At 50.1% G+C, this 22,790-nt stretch overlaps 1 protein-coding gene and 1 pseudogene across 6 annotated transcripts in view; one reads left to right on the forward strand and one right to left on the reverse strand.

Moving 5' to 3' along the window:
- Positions 1-14,147, reverse strand: part of LOC309641450 (rabankyrin-5 pseudogene) — a 30,649-nt pseudogene extending 16,502 nt beyond the window's left edge. Inside the window, exon 1 of the transcript XR_014268587.1 lies at positions 13,820-14,147. The product of XR_014268587.1 is annotated as a rabankyrin-5 pseudogene (transcript). The remainder of the gene's footprint in view (positions 1-13,819) is intronic.
- The window catches only part of GALNT6 (polypeptide N-acetylgalactosaminyltransferase 6), a 34,666-nt gene that overhangs the window by 5,450 nt on the left and 6,426 nt on the right, over positions 1-22,790 (forward strand). For 4 of the 5 annotated variants that reach the window (XM_082421369.1, XM_082421372.1, XM_082421373.1 and 1 more), the window contains 6 exons: positions 1,450-1,691; positions 6,203-6,795; positions 8,672-8,844; positions 17,417-17,566; positions 18,603-18,837; positions 22,079-22,196. In XM_082421369.1, the coding sequence (XP_082277495.1) occupies positions 6,305-6,795; positions 8,672-8,844; positions 17,417-17,566; positions 18,603-18,837; positions 22,079-22,196 (1,167 nt within the window). In that variant the 5' untranslated portion in view covers positions 1,450-1,691; positions 6,203-6,304. The remainder of the gene's footprint in view (positions 1-1,449; positions 1,692-6,202; positions 6,796-8,671; positions 8,845-17,416; positions 17,567-18,602; positions 18,838-22,078; positions 22,197-22,790) is intronic. The other variant, XM_082421371.1, reaches the window with a different exon arrangement.

The raw sequence follows: 22,790 nt of genomic DNA on the forward strand, positions 1-22,790 counted from the left end.
AAACATCATTTGAAAATGTAATAATTTAAATTTCTTTTACCTATGTGAATTTTGAATAACAAATTTTTCATTTTAGTTTTGTATCAGGAAATGTTTATCATCTTCAATGGACAGAGACAAACATTAAAATAAAATTTTATTCAAAATTCATAAAAATAAGGTGAAAGAAATTTAAATAAAACTTTCAAATGATGTTCTTTGTAAGTCTGTAGCATTTATACTTCTGAAGTTATTAAAGCTAAAAACCATACTAGGACTTTCAGTACACTCTATATACGTATTTATAATAACTGAAATGAAATTTGAACGAAACAATACTTTCCCATGTTACATGTGATGTAATGGCAGTTGGTATTTTCTTTTTTGTTCTAGTCTAGTCTAATCTTTTTCTTTTTTTAATACATTTATTATTTTTTTTAATTTTTGATTTTTTTACTTTTGGCTGCGTAGGGTCTTCGTTGCTACGCCCAGGCTTTGCGGCGAGCGGGCGCTACTCTTTGTTGCAGTGCACAGGCTTCTCATTGCGGTGGCTTCTCCTGTTGCGGAGCATGGGCTCTAGGTGTGTGGGCTTCAGTAGTTCTGGCCCGCAGGCTCAGTAGTTGTGGCTCACGGGCTCTAGAGCACAGGCTCAATAGTTGTGACACACGGGCCTAGTTGCTCCATGGCATGTGGGATCTTCCCAGACCAGGGCTTGAACCCATGACCCCTGCATTGGCAGGCAGATTCTTAACCACTGCGCCACCGGGGAAGCCCTAGTCTGACCTTTTAAAGAATTTTTTTTTTCATGCTGACTTGCAACACTTTAAATTTATTTCACAGTCCTATAATGAGTTGCAATCAACAGTATGATAGACAATGCACTGGGTGAAGCCTTAGTTCCCTTATACCAGGGACAGAAGGTAAATTTGTGTTCTGACTGGTGAGGCCAAGAAAACAGGTCCAATTTGTTCAGCCTAGGAAATCTTCCTAGAATAAGAGAATTTCTGGCATCATCTCACTACTAAAACCCGAGATGGTCTGATGTGTTGCAATCCCAAGGGTGGTTGGAGGAAAAAGAGTTGGGAATGAACACTCAGCAGCAGCAGGTGGGGAATGAGTGGGTGAGGGCCGATGGGCATACTTGCCAGTGGACCTGGTGGCCAGCCTGAAGGTGAGGGAGCTACACTGCGGGGAGGACCATGTGAAGCCCTGCTCTTGACAAAGGACTATGTACAATAGGGGCTATTTCTTCCCCAAGGCTGGTGACCTCCCCGACCTTGCCAGCCACACTTCTGGGAATCGTCTCTTACGCAGAGAGCAGGAATCCTTAAACCCAAAGTCTTCTGGCTTCCATCAGATTATGTGTCCATTCTAAGGGACTCTTTCCCATCTCTTGCATGCTGAGCAAACAAACCAGAGACCGCGTCCCTTACTGCCAAGGCTAATCACAGGTGTCTTGTTTCATTTCAGGATGTGGTTAGTACCTTGAGGAACTGCAGACACCAGAGAGAAAGCCTTAGACAGCCAGGTTGGATCGAGAGAGCAGATGCCTGGGAAGCGCTCAATTTAACCCCAAGTCTCTCTCCAGGAGGGAAAAAAAGGAACAAAGGGAAACCACACTGCAAGGGACTACAAGGCAATGCCAGGATGAGGGAGTTGGAGTGACCTGGGTGATTCTGTGTGGGTCAGTCAGGGAGGCCTTCCTGGAAGAGGTGAGTCTTAAGCACTTGGCAACAGCTGGTAACTCAGCTTTCCAGGCATACCTCGTTTTATTGTGCTTTGCTTTATTTTGCTTCACAGATACTGCGGGGTTTTTTTGCACGTTGAAGGTTTGTGGCAACCCTGTGTTGAGCAAGTCTGTCCCTGCCATTTTCCCAACAGCGTTATTTTTTAATTAAGATTTTTTCCTTTTTCTCTGACGTAATGCTATTGCACACTTAATAGACTACAGTATGGTATAAACATAACTTTTATATGCACTGGGAAATCAAAAAATTGTGTGACTCACTTTCTCGCAGTGGTCTGAAACTGAACCCACAATATCTCCGAGATATGCCTGTACCACGCCTTTGTTTCTAACTGTGCTCCCTCTTTCTTGCTGGAGTGGAAGGTAGACAAAGTATCAGGGAAGATGCAGCCTGCAGGATGGTTCGACACTGTCATGGCGAACACTTCCCCATTCTGCGGCCCTCAGTCTTCGCTTAGCTGAGGCAGTTGCAGGACTGATGAGGTGTCAGTGTCGGGCAGAACCCTTTGTGCCGGCCCAGCAACCCCTGGGGCAGGACACCACCTCTACACTGAATCTCCATTTCCCCCTTGAAGCCTTCTTCAAGCCCACAGGGAACTCTACCGTTGTCAACTTGTCTGTGCTATTCTTCAGTTCTAATTTTATTGATTTTTGAATAGGTAATGTAATCAGGGTTCAAAGTGCAAAAGGGTATTCAGTGAAAGATCTTTTTCCTACTCCTATCTCCTCCCTGGATGGGTGCTACCTGAACCAGGTGCTACCGGTTCTTGTTCCCTAACTAGATTTTAAAATCCCATGGGGAGAGGGATGGGCTCACACCTCTCTGTGTCCGTCTGTGTCCCAGCTGGGATGAATTGTCCCACCCCATCACCCAAGGGAGTTTTCCTAACACCGTATCTTCCCTCCTCATCCGTACTGCTGCTATCTTGGGTCAGACCCCCAAGCTCCTCTTAACTGGCCATCCAGCTGCCAGTCAGGTCCATCTCCTGGACACGTTCCACCAGCTGTCATACGACTCTTCCTGTAATGCTGGGCTCCCACTAATCCTTTACTGCTCCCCATACCTCAGGTCAAGGGCAAACTCCTTGCCATGATGACTTGGTTTCAGCCACTTCTCCAGACCCATCATTTGCTACTCCCATCAGGCTTCATACTCCCACCAAACCAAACTACTTGGAATTCTCTGATGGGCCATGCTGTCTCCTGCCTCTAGGGCTTTCTATGCGCTGTTCCCTCTGCCTGAAATGTGCTCACCTCACTGGCCAACTCCTACTTGTGGGTTAGTGTTCAGCCCAAGCTTCTCCCCCAAGGGACTTCACAAACACCACCCTCCCCCACTGGCTGACTTGACTTCATCCTCTCTCCTTCAACCCCCGAGGGTGCCTCTCTCATGCTGTCTTCTCACTGGGCGATCTCTGTTTAAAATTTGACTCCCCCAGTTGACTGTACGGAAGACTGGGCTTGCTCATCTCTGTATCTCCTCCATCTGACAGAGAACCTGGCATGAAGCAGGAACTCAGTCAATACTGGCACAATGAACAAATCTCTTCTGTCTCCCAGACAACACCTAATATAAAATAGACACTCAAAGAGATTTGATTTGATTTGATTTTTGCTGCTGCTTCTGCTGCTGCATCTCATGTTTTAAAGGAAAATGACCTGTCTCCCCCCCACCCAAAGTGACCCCTGTTCCCCCTTGATATCATGACAGCCACGTGTGCCCCAAGTGGATCCAAGTGACTCCGAACACCAGGCTTCTCCATAGGCAGCAGCTTGTGTGTTTAAATAACAGCGCAGCTCAGCTGGAGTTACTTTTAAGTACGACAGAGTAAGGAGTGTGGCTCTGGCCAAGGACCAGGTGTTTAAGGATAATTCCTGGGAAACCGAGAAGGGATTTATTAATGATAATAATAGAACTAATTGAAGGCTGAGTCTGTGCCAGACACTCTGCCGAGTATTTTACATACATTATTTCTGATTTAATCCTTCCCACCACCCTGTGGGTTAGGTACTAGTTACCCCCACTTTATAGATGAGGAAGTGGAGGCTTAGATTAAATCATATACCCAAGGGTCACACAGCTGCTACTGATAAAAACTAACACTTTTAGAGCACTTACTGGATGCAGAGACTGCTAAGCTTTTTCCATGAATTATTTCATTGAACTTAGTGCTTACAATAAACAACCCTAGGAAGTAGGTGCTGTTATTATTAGAAGCGGCAGATCCAGAATTTGTGCCCAGGTTTGTTGCCACCAATGTCTAGTCCTTAACCCCTGAGCCTTATACTTGCAGAGCTGTGTACAGAAAGTTTTACAATCCCTCTTCCTCTGAGGTCTGGGACCACGTACGTGGGGGTAGATGCTGGGACCATGTTCCTGCCAGAAGGTGCTATCATTAGAATCTTAGATTTTAAAAAAGATTGTTTTTATTAAATATGAGCAGATACAGAAGAATATTTATAAAATATGTGTAGGGTACAAAGAAGAGCAGTGCCACCAGCAACCACCATCCACTATTTTTTTTAATATTTATTTAGGCTGCTCAGGGTCTTAGTTGCGGCACTCGGGATCTTTTTTAGTCGCAGCATGCAGGAAATTGTTTAGTTGCGGCACTCGGGATCTTTTTTAGTCGCAGCATGCAGGAACTTGTTTAGTTGCGGCATGAGGGATCTTTAGTTACGGATGCCGACTTCTTAGCTGCAGCATGTATGCAGGATCTAGTTCCCTGACCAGCGATCGAACCTGGGCCCCCTACATTGGGAGCGAGGAGTCTTACCCACTGGATCACCAGGGAAGTCCCGCCACCATCCACTTTAAAAAAAAGTCACTTCACTTTGAAGTTCCCTGTATGCCTTTATTCCCATATCTTTCCTCCCTCTTCAGAAACTTTGGTTTCACTGTTTCTTTAGTTTTCTTTATATGTAGCTCTACCATATATTCTTTTTTTTTTTTTTTTTTTTTTTGGCCACTCCTCTCAGCTTGCAGGAATCTTGGTTCCCCGACTAAGAATTGAACCCAGGCCCACGGCAGTGAAATCGCGGAGTCCTAACCACTGGACCACCAGGGAAGTCCCACACATATTCATTTTTGTATTCATAAAACATGTGTTGCTTAGTTTTATGTGTTTTTAAATTTTTTATAAATGGAATCATACTGGATGTATCTTTTTTTTCCCAACATCTTTATTGGAGTATAATTGCTTTACAATGGTGTGTTAGTTTCTGCTGCGTGACAAAGTGAATCAGCTGTACATATACATATATCCCCATATCCCCTCCCTCTTTCGTCCCCCTCCCATCCTCCCTATCCCACCCCTCTAGGTGGTCACAAAGCACCGAGCTGATCTCCCTGTGCTATGCGGCTGCTTCCCACTAGCTATCTATTTTACATTTGGTAATGTATATATGTCAGTGCCACTCTCTCACTTCATCCCAGCTTCCCCTTCCCCCTCCCTGTGTCCTCAAGTCCATTCTCTACGTCTGCGTCTTTATTCCCGTCTTGCCCTTAGGTTCTTCAGAACCTTTTTTATTTGTTTGTTTAGATTCCATATATATGTGTTAGCATACGGTATTTGTTTTTCTCTTTCTGACTTGCTTCACTCTGTATGACAGACTCTAGGTCCATCCACCTCACTACAAATAACTCAATTTCGTTTCTTTTTATGGCCGAGTAATATTCCATTGTATAAATGTGCCACATCTTCTTTATCCATTCATCTGTCGATGGACACTTAGGTTGCTTCCATGTCCTGGCTATTGTAAATAGTGCTGCAAAAAATACGGAACGTTTCACAAATTTGCATGTCATCCTTGCACAGGGGCCATGCTAATCTTCTCTGTATCATTCCAATTTTAGTATATGTGCTGCAGAAGCGAGCACTGGATGTATCTTTCTGCAACGTGATTTTTTTCACTCAACATTGCATCCAAGTTGTGGCTTGTAGAAGTGGTTCATTCTTTGTCACTGCTGTGCAGTCCTCTGTGCTGTGGATATTTCACGCTATTTACTCATTATAACGCTGACAGACATTTGGATTGTTTCTGATTTTTGCCTTTTTCGTCAGTGCTGCTAGAAACGTTCTTGTGCATGCCTCCTGGCATATGTGCGCCAGAGTTTATCTGGGATATAAAACCAGGAGAGGAATTGTGGGGTCATAGGGTATGTACGTTTTAAATTTTTCTAGAGAATGCCAAATTGTTTCTCAAAGTGGTTAAGTTGATTAAATCTCTTCATGTAGAGTTTCAGTGTTCCAATTATTCTAGATCCATGAATGTCAGAATCTTAGGGCAGAAAAGAAACAGAGTCCATTTTCCTCATTTTCTGGATGGAGGAAATTTAGGTGCAGGAAAGTGACGTGGCTGGGCTAAGGTGATGTCACCATTCAGCAGCAGAGCCTGGACGTGAACCCCGAATCCCCCGACTCCCTCCCCACCACTGCCTTGGCTCATTTCTCTCTCTCATCCCCCGCTTCTCAGGCCGAGGCCCCAGGGTGTGGCCACCACGACCCATCAGGCTATTTCCAGGGCCGGGCCAGCGCTTGGAGCTGACCCAGCCGGGGTTCCCATTGGTTCCCGAGGATGAGGCTACTCCGCAGACGCCACATAGCCGTGCGCCTGGCCATGGCGGGCAGCGCCTTCGTGCTCTTCCTCTTCATCCTGCAGAGGGATGTCAGCGGCAGGGAGCAGGCCACAGAGAAACCATGGCTGAAGTCCTTGGTGAGCCAGAAGGATCATGTCCTGGACCTCATGCTGGGGGCCGTGCACAACCTTAGGGATTCAATGCCCAGGTTCCAGATCAGGGCTCCGGAGCCCCAGCAGACACTGGCCTCCACAAACCGGACCTGCCTCCCCGAGTTCTATGCCCCAGCTGAGCTGAAGCCCTTCTGGGAACGGCCACCACAGGACCCCAATGGCCCGGGGGCAGATGGGAAAGCATTTCAGAAGAAACATTGGACGCCCCAGGAGACCCAGGAAAAGAAAGAGGGCTATAAGAAGCACTGCTTCAATGCCTTTGCCAGTGACCGCATCTCCCTGCAGAGGGCCCTGGGGCCGGACACTCGACCCCCTGAGTAAGTGGCGCCGTGTCCTGGGGTGAGGCCAGGGCTCTGCCAAAGGCGTGGCTGGTATGGCCATGGCCACGGGCTGAGTGCCAGGTAAAGGGCTGACAGGGATTTTAGAGTATGGGCAAGGATTTCCTCTAAGGCCTCACTTTTCCTAATCAATTGCCCTTATCCCAGGGCACAAAAGATTCTGTATCTTTTGATACAAAAAGATTTTGTATCCTCATGTCAAAGATTTTGTGTGGGGTTCATATTATGGTCAGGCCAGAGGCTCAGGGAGACCTGTGAGAGTGAAACACGATTGTGAAGGTGACAGGATACAGGAAAAGGAACTCTGTCCGGGCTGGGACCAGACCTGGCCTAGGGGTGACTGGGAAGGCCTGACTGCAGGCCACATATTCAGTGGCCTTGTCCTATGCTGAGGCCTGCTGAGCTCTTGGCAAAGGGCATTTACAGCAGCCCTGGTGGTCAAGATTATCCCCACACCTCCTGGTTTCTTTCAGTGAAGACTCACAGGGCCAAGAATTCATTCCAATCTTTATTTGAAGCTGTTTGTACTTTCAATCCCGGGCAATGAACCAGTTCGTAGATCTTTGAGCCGTAGCCACTTCAGTCTGTGTTCATACTGTCCTCATGTCAAAGATTTTGTGTCTTTCTCCTGTAGACTTTGTCATTCCCAACTCAAGAGTAATACCCTTTTTAGCCTTTTCTCACATGGCCGTTCCCGTCCTCAAGTTCGTGATTCTTTAGGACTTTGAACCTGGGGTTCCTCAGACTAGGACCAAGTATTGGAGGCCTAGAACATGGAACCACCCCAAGTTATCAGGGCTCCTAGCAGGGAAGGGCGGTGGGTGTGAGGGCAGCCAGTGGAGGAACTCTGAGAGTCTCCTCTGGGAGGCCCCTGAGAAATCTCTCTGATCAGCAGAGGGGGTTAAGAAAGGGCATCAGGGGACTTCCCTGGTGGCGCAGTGGTTAAGACTCCACGCTCCCAATGCAGAGGGCCTGGGTTTGATCCCTGGTCAGGGAACTATATCCCTCATGCATGCCGCAATTAAGAGTTCACATGCCACAACTAAGGAGCCCGCCTGCTGCACCAAGGAGCCCATGTGCCACAACTAAGGAGCCCACAAGCTGCAACTAAGACCTGTTGCAACAAAATAAATGAATAAATATTTTTTTTAAAAAACTATAATGATTAAAAAAAGAAAAGGGCATTAGGCCACATGACTCCTTGAGATCCAGCATTCACACATTCCTGCCCCCAGCCAAGATGGCGTGTCAGAGAGAGTGGCAGTGTGGCCAGTGCCACAGAGTGGCTGGAGTGGATGAGGATAGAGAAAAGGTCACAGGAAATTGTTTGTGATAATAGTATCAGATTCCAGGGAATTCATGAGGAAATGGATCAGAGAGAAACTGTACATTGTAAAGAGAAAAGCCTTTTCCTCTCATTGAGTACGGAGATTGTAGTCACTTTTCTCAGATGTCAGAGTTGCCTTTTATTACTTCCCCTCTGGGACCTCTGGATTGGATTACACTTTATGCAGCACACATATCACTGAGAAAGAGAGAGTCAGCCCTGGGAACTCCTAGAGCAGATGAGAGAAGTGAGGGGGATGCCCTCGGCATCACCGCTGGGGCACCGAGCCAGCTCTGGGGGAGACAGGTCTTGGAGTGGGTTGGTTAGGACCTGTGCAGAGGCTCAGAGTAGGTGGCAAATAGCGGGGAAGCTGGAAACAGGGAGCAGCTATTCCCAGCTCCAGTGGGGAATGGAGGCTGGGGGATCCAAGGAGCAAAGGATGGTTATAGGAATCTGTGGACCGAGCCCTCCCTGCCCCCGGAACTCCCGGGGACCTGGAGAGCTGTATCTACACGTTCATCCTTGCAGATGTGTGGACCAGAAGTTCCGGCGCTGCCCCCCACTGCCTGCCACCAGCGTCATCATTGTGTTCCACAACGAGGCCTGGTCCACGCTGCTGCGGACGGTGTACAGCGTCCTGCACACCACCCCAGCCATCCTGCTGAAGGAGATCATTCTGGTGGATGATGCCAGCACGGAAGGTGAGGCTAGGGGGCCCCCCAAGGAGAGGCCTGGGGTCTCCCCGGTATTCTGTGAAAGAGGGCAGGTGCTCCTGAGGGAACAGGCACTGCCTCACGGCCTGTTGTCTGGCATCACAGTTCATCATAGAGGCTAGGAGCAGGAAGAAGGCAGGTGCGGGCCAGGGAGCAGGTAGACCACATTTCTAGAGCCCAAGCTTCATTCACATTTTTACCCCCAAAGCTCCAAAAGCTTAGCAGTTCTGGCTTCAAGGACTCCCTTAGAGCTGCCAAGCCCAACCCCAAGTTAGAAATGCCGGGAGAGGTCAGGGCAGGGCAGAGGGTGGGGACAACCTTCCCTCTGTTTCCTACCTGCCGGACCATTCCTTTGCTCTTGAAGATTCCACCTCAGAAGCCCTTTGCTATAGTTGGTAATACACAAGTGAGGTTGCTCGCCAAACTTCCACCATTCAAAGCAATTCCAGAAACATCTACAGAGTACTTTGTGCCTGGCATTGACTTAGGCATAGGGAATAGTATGACAAATGACAAATGAGGGACTTCCCTGGCGGTCCAGTGGTTAAGACTCCACGTCGCCAATGCAGGGGGCGCAGGTTCAATCCCTGGTCAGGGAACTAAGATCCCACGTGCCACGTGGCCAAAAGAGAAGACAAATAACAAATGAGACAGATCTTGCCCTGAGTAGGCTGACAGCCCTCGTAGTCAGATGACTGCTAACAACACCAACCACAATGGTGTGGCCTGCAACACACCCCAACGGACGTGAAAGTGCGTGGACTTGAGAGTCTGACACCCAGGAACTCAAGTCCCAGCTCTGACTCTTCCTAGCTCTGTGACCTTGGGCAAGACACTTAGCCTCTCTGAGCCTCAGTCCCCTCTTCTAAAAATGAAGACAGTGGTGGCCGAGGGCTCAGAGATAGGTGGTAAATGAGATCATTCATGCGCTGCAGAGCACTTAGTCTCAAGTAAGAGCTCCGTGTGCATTAGTTTCATTTTATTCTTTGTATGGGAGCAAGGCGCTATGGGAGGTGTTATTTCTGTGTGGCATGGTTGGGGCGGTCCCCCATGGAGGCCGGATTAGAGCGGCGCCTGAAAGCCCGAGTGTTTAGGGAGAGAAGAGGTGTTAAAGGGCAGTCCCGGAAGAGAGAACAGCATCAGCAGAGCCCTAGAGACATCAGTGTGTCTGTGCTGTGGGAAATGATGTTGAATGAAATCCATGCCATGCTAAAAGTATTTATTTGGGGGGGGAAAATAAAATGAGGTATCATTGAAGGTGCTTAAGCTGGAGAGTGACCTTATCTCAGAAGGATGGCAGCTTTGGGGAGGGTAATGGTCAGGAAGAGAGGAAGAGGACCCCGAGTCCAAGGGGGAGGTTCATAAATCACTTGAGCATGGGATGCCGGGGCCAGAACTAGGAAAGGGACTGCGGGACCCATGCCTCGGTAGACTGGGGTCCTCCAGGAGCTGAGCCCTCCTCCCAGGTGGCACATGGGGGCTGGGGCTCTCCCAGGTTGGCTTCCTGTGCCCACGCTCCTGTATTGAGGGCAGGAACTGTGCGGCCCCTCCAGTGGAGCTGCTGACGCCCCCTCCTCTCCCCCAGCCCCCTCCTGCCCTCTGGGTAAGAGGACTAGGGCTGGGGAGGGCAGTGGGAGGAGGAGCTGAGTATGGGCACTGTTGAGTCCATTTCTTCAGGGAGCTCCCATTTCCCCAGGAAGGACAGACACCTAGCAGCACTTACAAAGCAAAAGCAGACAAGTATCAGCGATGCAGTGAAAGGGTCTGGTGGATAAGGAGCAGAGAGATTAGCTTCTGGAAAGGGGGGGGCAGAGTTTGGCGAGAGGGTTGGGGCTTGAGAATGGCCTCCAGGGAATCTCAGTAGCAGTAGAATGGTTGTAAGGAGTGGGAACCAATGTATCAGCTGCCCTTCCTCTCAAACTGGGCTCTCTCATTACCCTTCTCCCCACAACCCTGAGCGGCCCATCCCTCAGAAGCTTCTTCCCTTGAATCCCATGTGGTAGAAGTTCTAAACAGTTTTAACTTGTCACTCAGAATTGTGTACATCCCTAAGGCACAGTTGGGCAGTTCCTCTGACCAGGCCAGCCAGTGACATAGTGCCAGGCTGCCACGGACAGCTTTGAAAGGGCAGAGTGGCCTGTGCCTAGTAGGGTGGGCTTGGCAAAGAGCCAGTCCCTCTCAGGCCACCAGACCTGTTCCCGTTCCTTCTGGTGGCCTCTCCCTTGTTGCCCTGGACTCTCTCATACAGCCAACTCCAGCATCTCAGAATCACCTGCCTGAAAAACCGAAACCAGCCATTCTTAATTTCCTGCGTCCTGGCCTCCTTAGACACTCTGTTAAAAGCTATGCCCCTCTCTCTAGAACAGTGCACAACTGCCACAAGTGTGCACACACCCACATTTGTGCATGTAATTCCAGGGAATTTGTGGACCCCAGGATAAACCACCCTACCTTGAGGGCTTTGGGACTCTAGAGATACTTTCAGCAATGTTCAGTTCAGCAAAGAAAGAAAAATACCCTCAGATCCATGGTCAGAAATCTCTGCAGTCCACGGTGGGATAAAATTTCCCACACCTTTGACCGTTTGATCAGATCACCCGGCTCTCATTATACACACACACAAACAATGGCTGTGTCTGCTGAAATTCGATGTCTTTGCTCTCTGTCGTCCTATCCAGGTGCCCGGCAGCACGGTTTGACCACAAGTGTACGGGCGTTTGATACTGGGGGGCAGGTATCAGAAAGGGGCCCTGTGCCAGGCTGGGGAACTTTTTCTTTCCCACTTCACAGTCCGTCCCCAGGCACAGACTTCCCTCCTGCGTGGCCAGGTCAGCAGCCGAGGTCCACTCTTGGTCTGGCACATTCCACAAGCTCCTAAAAACTGGCCCCCCCAAGCCTGTCAGTCTACCATGCCTCAAACAGGGCAACCCCTTGTCCAAAGCCCTGCCCTGCCCTTGGCAGGGAGGCTGAGTAGGAGAACCTACGCCTCCCTCCTGCGCACTTTGGATTAGCCCAAAGGAGAAGAGGGGCGGCCCTAAAGTCAGGAAACACACTGTGAGAAACGCAGGGGAGGAGACACTGGGAGCACTTTGGATTAGCCCACGATTTCGCCCAGTGCCGTCTCCGCTGGCTGGTCAGAACTGAAGTGAGTGGCAGTTCCTCTCGTGGCCCCCTCAACTCCCAAGAGACACCAGTAATGCAAGTCAGGAATTATTCAAAGCCTCCAATTCTAGTTGAATTACAACTTCCAGTGTCTATTCTAACAGGTAAAGTTGCTTCATTACTGCTATCTCTTACCTCTGTCCTTGTTTTGTAATATAGGAAGATGTCTCTGTAGTAACTCTATGTCCTGGATTTTCTAGGAAAGTTTCCATTCAATATTTTCTTCCCCATAAAGAAATTCTGCTATTCCCGCCTGTCAGTTTCACCTGCCAGTTTAATCCTCACGCTTGGAGATGGAAAGAGGCCGATAATGAGTCTTGATTTGGGTTCGAAAATATAGCCCAGTGTCTAAATGTTCCATCTGGGCAGGAGGATTGTAGAATACGCCCAAAGGATGTTACACTCGTTCCTTTCTCCTCTTCTCCTTGCAAAAGGATTGATCAAGAAAAATTTCCCCATTGCAGTTCGATTTGAGGCTGGATAGAGTATAGATGGGCATGAAATGAAAACAGCATAAAATGAGAGAGGGAAAGTTAAGAGAGGAAGTCCTCCCTACAGGAAAGGCTTTCTGTTTTGTTTTTCTTTTCTAGATTTTTCAGCAGCCAAAGAAGAGGGGGAGAGTCCACAAGAGAAGCATAAATAAAGGCAGTTCACTGATGTGCTTAATAAGTGTTTATCACTTACCTACTGAGCACCAGACCCTGGGCAGGCTCCAGGGGTATAACAGTGAACAGTTGAACAAGGTGTCTGTCTTTTTAGAGCTTACTTTTTTAATGGGAGAGACAGAAAATAAATAATTGCAGATAATAAGTGCTATGAAGAAATTAAATTAGAAGAAAACTAAGAATGCAGGTGATGGGCTACTCAGTAATTAGGCAGCTTTTTTAGTCAGAGTAGCCAAGAAAGGCTACTCTGAGTGCCCCCCACAAAGGGAACAGCCAGCGCAAAGGCCCTGAGGCTTAGTGTGTTAATGGGGCAGAAATAAGGCCAGAATGGCTGCAGAGAAGCGAGCAAGGAAGCAGAAACAGCACTGGTACAAAGTGAGTTTACAAAGGTGAGCAGAACTGAATCACAAGACCTTTTTAAGCAGTAGCGTTTGGATTTTTGAATGTGTGTGGTAAAATATACATAAAATTTACCATCTTAACGGGTTTTAAGTGTACCATTCAGTGGCATTAAATACATTCTCATTGTTGTGAAACCATCACCAGAACTCTTTCATCTTCCCAAATTGAAACTCTATGCCCATTAAACAATAACTCCCCATTCCCTAGCCCCCCAACCCCTGGCAACCCCCATTCCACTTTCTGTCTATGAATTTTACTACTGGAGGTACCTTGTGTAGGTGGTATCACTACAGTATGTGACCTTTTGTGTCTGGCTTATTTCACTTAGCATAATGTCTTCAAGGTTCATCCATGTTGTCACATGTCAGAATTTGCTTCCTTTTTAAGGCTGAGTATGCCATTGTTTGTGTAGATCACATTTGTTTATTCATTCATCCACCCATGGACATTTGGATCGTTTCCACATTTTTGACTATTGTGAATAATGCTGCTATCAACATGGCTGTACAAATATTTTTTTGAGTCCCTGCTTTCAATTATTTTGGCTGTATACCCAGAAGTGGAATTACTGGATCATATGGTAGCTCTTTGTTTAATTTTTTGAGGAACCATCATACTGTTTGGGTTCGTTTTGTTTTTTTTTTTATAAATTTATTTATTTATTTATTTATTGGCTGCATTGGGTCTTCGTTGCTGTGCACGGGCTTTCTCTAGTTGCGTTGAGCTGGGGCTACTCTTTTTTTTTTTTTTTTTTTTTAGAAATTCACGTTCTTTTATTTATTTATTTATTTATTTATGACTGTGTTGAGTCTTCGTTTCTGTGCGAGGGCTTTCTCTAGTTGCGGCAAGTGGGGACCACTCTTCATCGCGGTGCGCGGGCCTCTCACCATTGCGGCCTCTCTTGTTGCGGAGCACAGGCTCCAGACGCGCAGGCTCAGTAATTGTGGCTCACGGGCCCAGTTGCTCCGTGGCATGTGGAATCTTCCCAGACCAGGGCTCGAACCCGTGTCCCCTGCATTGGCAGGCAGATTCTCAACCACTGCGCCACCAGGGAAGCCCTGGGGCTACTCTTTGTTGCGGTTCGCTGGCTTCTCATTGCAGTGGCTTCTCTTGTTGTGGAGCACAGGCTCTAGGCATGCGGGCTTCAGTAGTTGTGGCACATGGGCTCAGTAGTTGTGGCTCGCGGGCTCTAGCGCGCAGGCTCAGTAGTTGTGGCACACAGGCTTAGTTGCTCCGCGACATGTGGGATCTTCCCGGACCAGGGCTCAAACCCACGTCTCCTGCATTGGCAGGCGGATTCTTAACCACTGCGCCACCAGGGAAGTCTCCTGGATTCGTTTTTTAAGTGCAATTTTAAACCACCATAGTGACATGATGTGATTTATAGTTTTAAGAGAGAACTCACCGTGGCTGCTGTGTCACAAGTAGATTGGGAAGAGGAGTGTAGAGTAGAGGCCGGGAGACCAGTTAAGACATGATTGCTGCAGTGACGGTGGGGATGGAGAGAGAGAACTGTGGCCGTATTTGCTGAAGGACTGTTTGTGGAGGGGGAGAATCCAGCACGATTCCTAGTTTAGAGCAGCTGGAGGGATGCCGGTACCATGTATTTACATGGGGGGAGGCTGGGAGGGCAGGTAGGGAAGAAATCTGGGGCTCCGTTTCAGGTGTGTTAGGTTTGTGGTTTTGTTAGACATCCAAGTGAAGATGGCAAGGCCAGGAAAAAAGGCCCAGGAGCATCTGCATATAGATGGTATTTCAAACATGGGACTGAGTAAGGCATGTGTGTGGGAGGTCACAGGAGTCTCATAGACTCCAGTCGTGAGGAATGAAGCCGGGCTGGGGTGGTGTGGTGTTGAACCTAAATGAGGAGGCTCTCGTCTGGGGGACATAAGGGAGAATGGTTGGGCCCGTCTGTCTTTCCACACTCGGCTCTGCTGTACTCAGCTCTTGGGTTTATGTCCAGTGGGTCCAGGGAGGGGCATAACTTAGGAGAGCTATCTCACCCCCATCAGAGGACCTGAGGCTCACGCTCAGAATTCCCAGGTCCCGCCTAGACACCCGAGATTGGAGGGAAGGCGTGGGAGAAGGGCTCTGTAGAGCTCAGGCTGCCCTGACGTTCACAGCTCAATGCTTGGCAAGCTCTTACCACAAAACCCACTTCCTATGATGTTTTGTCCCTGGGTTATCTCCACCACCATGAACTTCCTGTAAGCACAGTTATGTTCTCAGGGGAAACGTCCGCCGTCAGCCACGCCGAGAAGGTAAGACTCCCACACAGGGATCCCCCCACCTCCCTGTAAGAGCCAGCACTCGGGGCTGGACTTGGAGGATGGGCCTAGGAGCTCCGTGAAGGCAGGACCCAGACCCCGGCCCTCCCTGCCCAGGATAGCGGCTGGCACCTGGCAGCGTGTTCACAGGTGTTTGCTAAGTGAGTGCTGGGCTGAAGCTGCCAAATGAGGCTAATTTTGACTTATAAACATTGGGGACAATACTCCCTATTTCATAGCGCCTTAATCTTCACAGAGAAGATTAAATAAGAAAGTCAACATGGAAGCACCTAGTTCCATGAGTGGCACATAGTAGTGCTCAAGTATTTGGGCACTGTGTGTGTGGGTGTGGGTGTGTGTGTTTGTGAGTGTGTCAAAGTAGAGGGAGAGTGACTTCCCTGGCGGTCCCGTGCTTAAGAGTCCGAGTTTCCACTGCAGGGGGCCCGGGTTCGATCCCTGGTGGGGGAACTAAGATCCCGCATTCTACGCGGTGTGGCCAAAAAGAAAAACAAAACGAGTAGAGCGAGAGATCAATCGCGCCCTCACAAAACTGACTTTGGACCCCAGTTTGTGTGACACTGCGTTGAGAGCGAGGCCTAAGCTCTGGGCCGATCCCACAGCCCTCAAGAGAAAGGACACAGTCAGCCGTCACACCTGCCCCGCGCCGCCACTTCTGAAACCATAGGCAACTCCATTCTGCACAGTGGGGAACAGAACAGTGGCACAGATAAACCAAAACAGCAGTTACTGAAACATCACTGAGATTTGGACTATGTTCCAAGGTGGATTGCTTCAGAATAGGGCTATATTTAATGCTCTGAGGATTTCCGACTAAATAACAGAGTCATGAAGTGAGCCCCCTCTCAGAAGGGGCTGGAGATCTCAGCAGATACCTCTCCTCCCTTCAAAGCGCTTTCCCCACCCCCTCCAATTCAGGATGGTTGCCCCTCCTGGAGACTCCCCCAGCCCTGCACCACCTCTGGCAGGTCACTCATCACCTACCCTGCCGTCACCCACCCGTTCCCTGGGTGGCCGGGCTCACCACTGTGCCTGGCTCATGGAGGTGCTGGGTACATGGTTTTTAAATTTAATTAAAAAGCCGTTCAGCATCTTTTCATCTTCCTAAAGAATTCCATGTGCAGAGGAGGTAATAAAGAGGATTAGAGTAGGGACTTCCCTGGTGGCGCAGTGGTTAAGAATCTGCCTGCCAATGCAGGGTACATGGGTTCGAGCCCTGGTCCGGGAAGATCCCACGTGCCGCGGAGCAACTAAGCCCGTGCGCCACAACTACTGAGCCCACGTGCCACAACTACTGAAGCCCGCGCAGCTAGAGCCCATACTCCGCAACAAGAGAACCCACCGCAATGAGAAGCCCGTGCACCGCAATGAAGAGCAGCCCCCGCTCACCGCAACTAGAGAAAGCCTGTGCGTAGCAACAAAGACCCAACGCAGCCAAAAATAACTAACTAAATAAATTTATTTTTAAAAAAAGAGGATTAGAGTAAGACTTCTTGCTGCTGCCCCAGAAGCCAGAAATCTACACTTGTGTCCGCTCTACCTGTCAGACTTACTCTGAAGAGCCTGGGAGACAGGGACTCAGACAGGGAGAAATGACTGCCACAACCCCAGGTGTGGAAAGGAGGGGAGGCCCGAGTCCCAGCTCTGAAAAGATGGGGGGCTGAGAGGGTGCGGAGACCAAGAGGCGCATCTGAGAGCCTTTGTCAGAAGTTGACACTTGATTTGAGACCAAAGAAACACAACTCTGAGGTCCTGTGTCAGACATCAGAGAAGGCGCCCCGGTAAGCAGACACAGGAAGGGCCCAACAGAGCCGGTGGAATGTCCTGGCAAGGCGGCCACAGGCAGTAGGACCACACATGGGACCTCCTCCTTCCGCCGCCCCCCCCCCACACCTTGGGCTTCTATGGAGTTGCTCAGCGCAGTGAGGGCAGGAGGGTTAAAATGTAGGCCTGCTGGAGGCCTGAGAGCGCCCAGACTTGGTGCACACGGGGGATTAGGTTTGCAACGAAGTGGTGAGCTGGCGACAATGACCCTGTCCCTTCCAGAGTACTTGAAGGAGCCGCTAGAGCGGTACGTGAAGCGGCTGCAGGTGGTGAAGGTGGTGCGGCAGGAGGAGCGGAAGGGGCTGATCACCGCCCGGCTGCTGGGAGCCAGCGTGGCCCAGGCGGAGGTGCTCACCTTCCTGGATGCCCACTGTGAGTAGAAGAGGGCCAGCCTGGCTCTGTCCCCCTTCCCTCCCTGGCAGAATGAAGAGCTGGGACCATGGCATCAGCAGAGCACCTTCCAGCTCTGCTGTCCCAGGATCGAAGCAGGCTTGGGACGCCCCTAGCTTCTTCTACCCCTTTCTCACCCCAGTGCCGAGGATGGTTATCCGGAGGCACACACAGCCCTAAAACAACTGGTGACGCCACAGTTGCTGGGAGTGTGTTCTGGAGCCCCAGCCGTTCCTCCCTCCCCCCCACCATCTGAACCTTATTCTGAGCTCAGCCCCCCGGAGAGGCCTCCTGTCGCCACTGGGCACTGGTTGGCGTGGCACTTTCCTGCAGGGCCACATGGGGCCAGGAAAGCCTGCTTCTTGCCCCAAAACAAAACACTTCCCCACCATTGTCAGGGAAAGAAATGTTCCCTAAAAGCAGTGATACATATTCTGAGAAGCTATAGCCTTGGAGTCGGAAGCCCTAGATTTGCATCCTGGCCCCGCCACTAACCAGGCCTCAGTTTTCTCTTCTATCAAGTGGGGTGAGGAGGCCAACCTCACTCACCAACAAAATGAAGGCTAAATCAAGTCATACGTGCAGTTCATTGAAAATCCCAAAGGGATGGTTATTCTACAACTGGAGCTGAAGCATGAGGTGCAGAGATCCCTGGGAGAGGGGACACCCGCCTGTGAAACCCACACTTGGGTGGGGAGGGCCGACTGAGTGGATAGGCTACAGACCCTGAAGACACCCCTCCAGGGCCTTCCCTGTGCCTTTGGGTCCACCATGTTACTCCCCTGAGACCTCCATTCTCCCCTCCAAAGCCACCTCCACCTTTTCTGGGGGGAGAGGGCAGGTGTAGGAGGGTCCTGGGAGATCTCTGTCCACTCTCTGTGGCCGTGGAGCTTGCACGTGTTTCCCTGTCTACAGCTAGGGAGTGGGCGCTTGTCCTCCTGGGGCTCCCCACTGGCGGAGGGCACGGGCTCAGCTGTGGGCAGGACCCTGACTGATGTCTCCTGGTGCCGACCTGCAGGTGAGTGCTTCCATGGCTGGCTGGAGCCCCTCCTGGCTCGCATCGCCGAGGACGAGACGGTGGTGGTGAGCCCAAACATTGTCACTATTGACCTGAACACTTTTGAGTTCTCCAAGCCCGTCCAGAGGGGCCGAGTCCAGAGTCGTGGCAACTTTGACTGGAGCTTGACCTTCGGCTGGGAGACCATACCTTTACATGAGAAGCAGAGGCGCAAGGATGAGACCTACCCCATCAAGTAAGTACTGTAGCCTGGTGGGCCCACATCCTGGTCTCCATGGTCCCAGGGACCTGGGCCATCTCAGGTCAGCATTTATGAGGTGCTCTGTGAAGCACTTGACATATTTAATCGTCATCCCCTATGAGGTAGGTACTGTGATTAGCCTGGTTTGCAGGTGAGAACACTGAGGCTCCTGGTGATGAACAGTTGGCCTCAGACTATACACTAGAAAGTGGTGGAACAAGGGTGCCCATCCCGCCAATCTGGCCCCAAGCCCGTGCCCCCAACATGGCTCTGTCCTACCTCTCACCATAGCAGCTGGCTCTCACTCACCACCTTCTGTGTGCCAGGCCCTGGGCTAAGGGCTTTCCACACCTGATCTCATTTATTCCTCCCTACATGTAGAAGGGTGTGACTGCTGCTTTCAGAGAGATGGAGGGGAGAGGCCATTGTAAAATAGCCATTATAATAAGAGGGGGTGGTGTGTGCACCCAGGTCACCGTCTTTGAAAAGACTGAGAACATATTAAAGGAAAATAGACAAATGTCCTGCAGTTTACAGTGTGTTGCAGTTGCCCTGAACTTGTTCAGGAAAAGGGCTAGATAGCAGATATTTTAGGTTTTGCCAGCTACAAAAAATAATCCTTTCAAAACGTAAAAACCATTCTTTGCCAGAACCTTAGAAAGCCAGGCCAGCTTTGGCCCACAGGCCACAGTCTGCCAACCCCTGAGCTAGAGGGCAGATGCTGGAAAGTTTATCCATTGTTTGATGCCCAGCTGGGTTTGCCTTCCCCTCACACACCCACCCTGCCCCTCCCTCTCCAGATTGCCTGTTGGTGTTGTTAGAGACCACAGACGTCTCAGCTAAACCGAGTTGGGGAGTGACTTATATTAGAGTACCCTTTACTTCTGGATTATCTGTGCCATTGCTTTCCTATACTGGCCAGGAAACTGAAGGGTCAACCAAATATATATACCAGGGATGGAGGGAAGCAGAGTTTGGGGATACGGTGAGCAGAGATAAAAGGGAAGGCTTTCTCCCCATGCACGTGCCAAAATCCTAAGAAATGCTGCCCAGAGCCTCAGTAGAGAGGGCTCGGGTGGGCCACAGGAAGGAATCCCATGGATCCTGAACAGCCAGCTGCTCTGTGGCCTTTAGAAGGAGAAGAAGAAGCAGCAGAGGGGGCAGAGGGGAAAGGAGAAGGCAGGGGAGAGAAAAGAAATTAGAACTCCCTATAGACCCTCTGCTTGATTCATAGATGTCTTTTGTTTGAGATGTACAGCAACAAAACCCCCTTCCCCCAAGCTGGGGGCCAGGCACACAGTGGCACAGTCAGGGAAAGGGCACCTGGCCCCCACCCATCACTGACGTCCCCCGCTCCGATGTCCGAGGACCATACAACTGGAAGACAAAGCTCCAGTGTTTGAGGAATTAATTTGCTCCCTGGTCCAAATGCCCTGGTGGCGTGCAGGGCTTGCCTGAGGCACTTTGCATAGTACCCACCAGGAGGCCTGCAGGCAGCACCCTCCCTTCCTCCACTCCCAAAGTCAACGGGAGGCCAAGAGGAGAGGTGAGGACCCAGGGGACCCTAGGAAGCAGGCCAGGAAATGCAGAGTGTTTCCAGAGGTTGCCTGTTGGTTGTGGGTCTGCAGCAAAGTTCCCCATGTAGAGTTTATCCTCAGAGATAATTTGTCAGTGGCTTCTTGGTCAGAGGGACCTCTCAAGCCAAGAGACAGACCCAGGTCGGGGAAACCCTGAAGAAGTAGCAGGTTAGGGACTTCCCCAGTGGTGCAGTGGTTAAGAATCCACCTGCCAATGCAGGGGACACGGGTTCTATCCCTGATCCGGGAAGATCCCACATGCCGCGGAGCAACTAAGCCTGTGCACCACGACTACTGAGCCTGTGCTCTAGAGCCCTCGAGCCACAACTGCTGAGCCCATGTGCCACAACTACTGAAGGCCATGCACCTAGAGCCCATGCTCCACAACAAGAGAAGCCACTGCAATGCGAAGCCCGCGCACTGCAAGGAAGAGTGGCCCCCGCTTGTCGCAACTAGAGAAAGCCCGCACACAGCAACGAAGACCCAATGCAGCCCAAAACAAATAAATAAATAAAATTATTTAAAAAAAAGAAACAGCAGGTTAGTTCCAAAATGCTCATCTAGAATCCCAGGACTCTCTGAGGCTTTCCTGGCCTTACTTGGGCTGGCTTAGAACCCCTGAGAGAGGCCACAACCAGTGACAGAAAGCTTGCCTGAGCTTGAGGGTTTCCCAACCGAAATTCCTTCCAGAAAGTGGCTGCAGGACCCAACTTCAGGGCGACGAGAACAGCCATAGGGTAACACCAGGGTCCTGGGTAGTCGCCTTGACCAGGCAGTCCAGTGAACACTGATTGAGCCCCTGCTGTGTGTGAAGCACCTTGACCGGTTCTGGGCTGACAGAGAAGGTTTCTGCTTGGTTGTGCCACGTGGAGCCACTCACTGAGGGCAGCAAAGCCCCGTCCAAGCCAGCCTGGCGTGGCACAAAGGCCAACAGCTAATGATCTGGGTGCACTCCTGCCCTGTCTCCCACCCCTGCCTTCAACCCTTAGCCCAGCCCCTCTCATGAGCAGCGTGGTATCTAAGTTCTAGATGTTTTCGTCAATTTATCTAAACATGGGTCTGTGCCTCCCTGCCTTTGTCTGAAAGCCAGAATCTTGTTGTAGCCTCCAAATGCTCCCTGTAGTAGTCCAAGTTGAGCTTAATTTCACCTCGCTTCCTACTCTGTTTCTGGGAGCACCTATGTCCAAAAACAATTTCACATAGCTTCTGATAACCGAGTATCTACTATGCTTTAGGAACTTTGCTGCCAAAAAGCAAACGATTGTGGCTTTTCCCTCAGCTACTACACTGAGCTCTCAGAGGACAAGATCTGTCTTTCTTTACTCTGTACGACTAACACGTAGCGCAGGTCCTGGTAGCCCGTGTGTAACACATCCTTGGTTGAATGAATGAATGAATGAATGCCTTTTAGAAGAGAGTAATGGTAATTACATCTCTCCTCAACCTGATCTTAGAAGGTGAAGAGAACATAATAAAAGCTCAATAAGCATTTGCTAAGTGCATAAGTTAGTGGAAGAGGGGCTGCATATCCCAGGTGAGAGGAAAGGAGGAGGGAGGGAGTTTAGGAGGCGTCATCGGTGAGTTCACAGCTTTCCACGCCAGGTTCTGGCCCCTCTTCCCCCCAGAAGATGCACATGCTTCTCCCTCTGTCTCTCCAGATCCCCGACGTTTGCTGGTGGCCTCTTCTCCATCTCCAAGTCCTACTTTGAGCACATCGGTACCTATGATAATCAGATGGAGATCTGGGGAGGGGAGAACGTGGAAATGTCCTTCCGGGTGAGAGTGAAGAGGGCTTCGCGGGGGAACCACAACGTCCCAGGGGACGGCCTGAGAACCTGTCTCTTAGGCAGTGGCAGGGATATCAATTCTTCAGCTGAACTTGGAAGGGTGGCTGTTTCCCGTCATGGCTCCACCTTCCCTCTGCCCCCTCCCTGTCCATGGCAGTAGGGCCTTGGGAGTCAGATTGGACAACTGAGAACAAATTACTGGGCAGAACTCCTCAGAGGGAAGGGATAATAGAGGTAATAGGGACCAGACATCTGGGGACTGGTGACATCTTTCATGATGTCTGTTGGAAAAGGGTTAGGGTGAAGGTGGAACAGGTCAGTAAGCAGTCACTATCCTTTTTCTGGAAAAATCAGGCTCCGCTTTCCAGGTCAGAGACCTCATGCCTTGGTAGCCTTAGGAGTTTCCCTCCCCTGTGTTCAGCAAGCTCTTCATAACCATAGGAGAAGATGATGGCCAAATTCTGGTGGGCCCCAGAACTCTGAGGGATTCCAGGAATAAGGAAAATCAGGATTAGGTTAGAAGAAAGGCTTGCCTCTTCATGAAATCTACACAGATCCCCATCCAGTGGAGAGTAATTAACAA

The sequence above is a fragment of the Balaenoptera physalus genome (genome assembly GCF_965194825.1).
Source record: "Balaenoptera physalus genome assembly, chromosome: 13".
Taxonomy (NCBI): domain Eukaryota; kingdom Metazoa; phylum Chordata; class Mammalia; order Artiodactyla; family Balaenopteridae; genus Balaenoptera; species Balaenoptera physalus.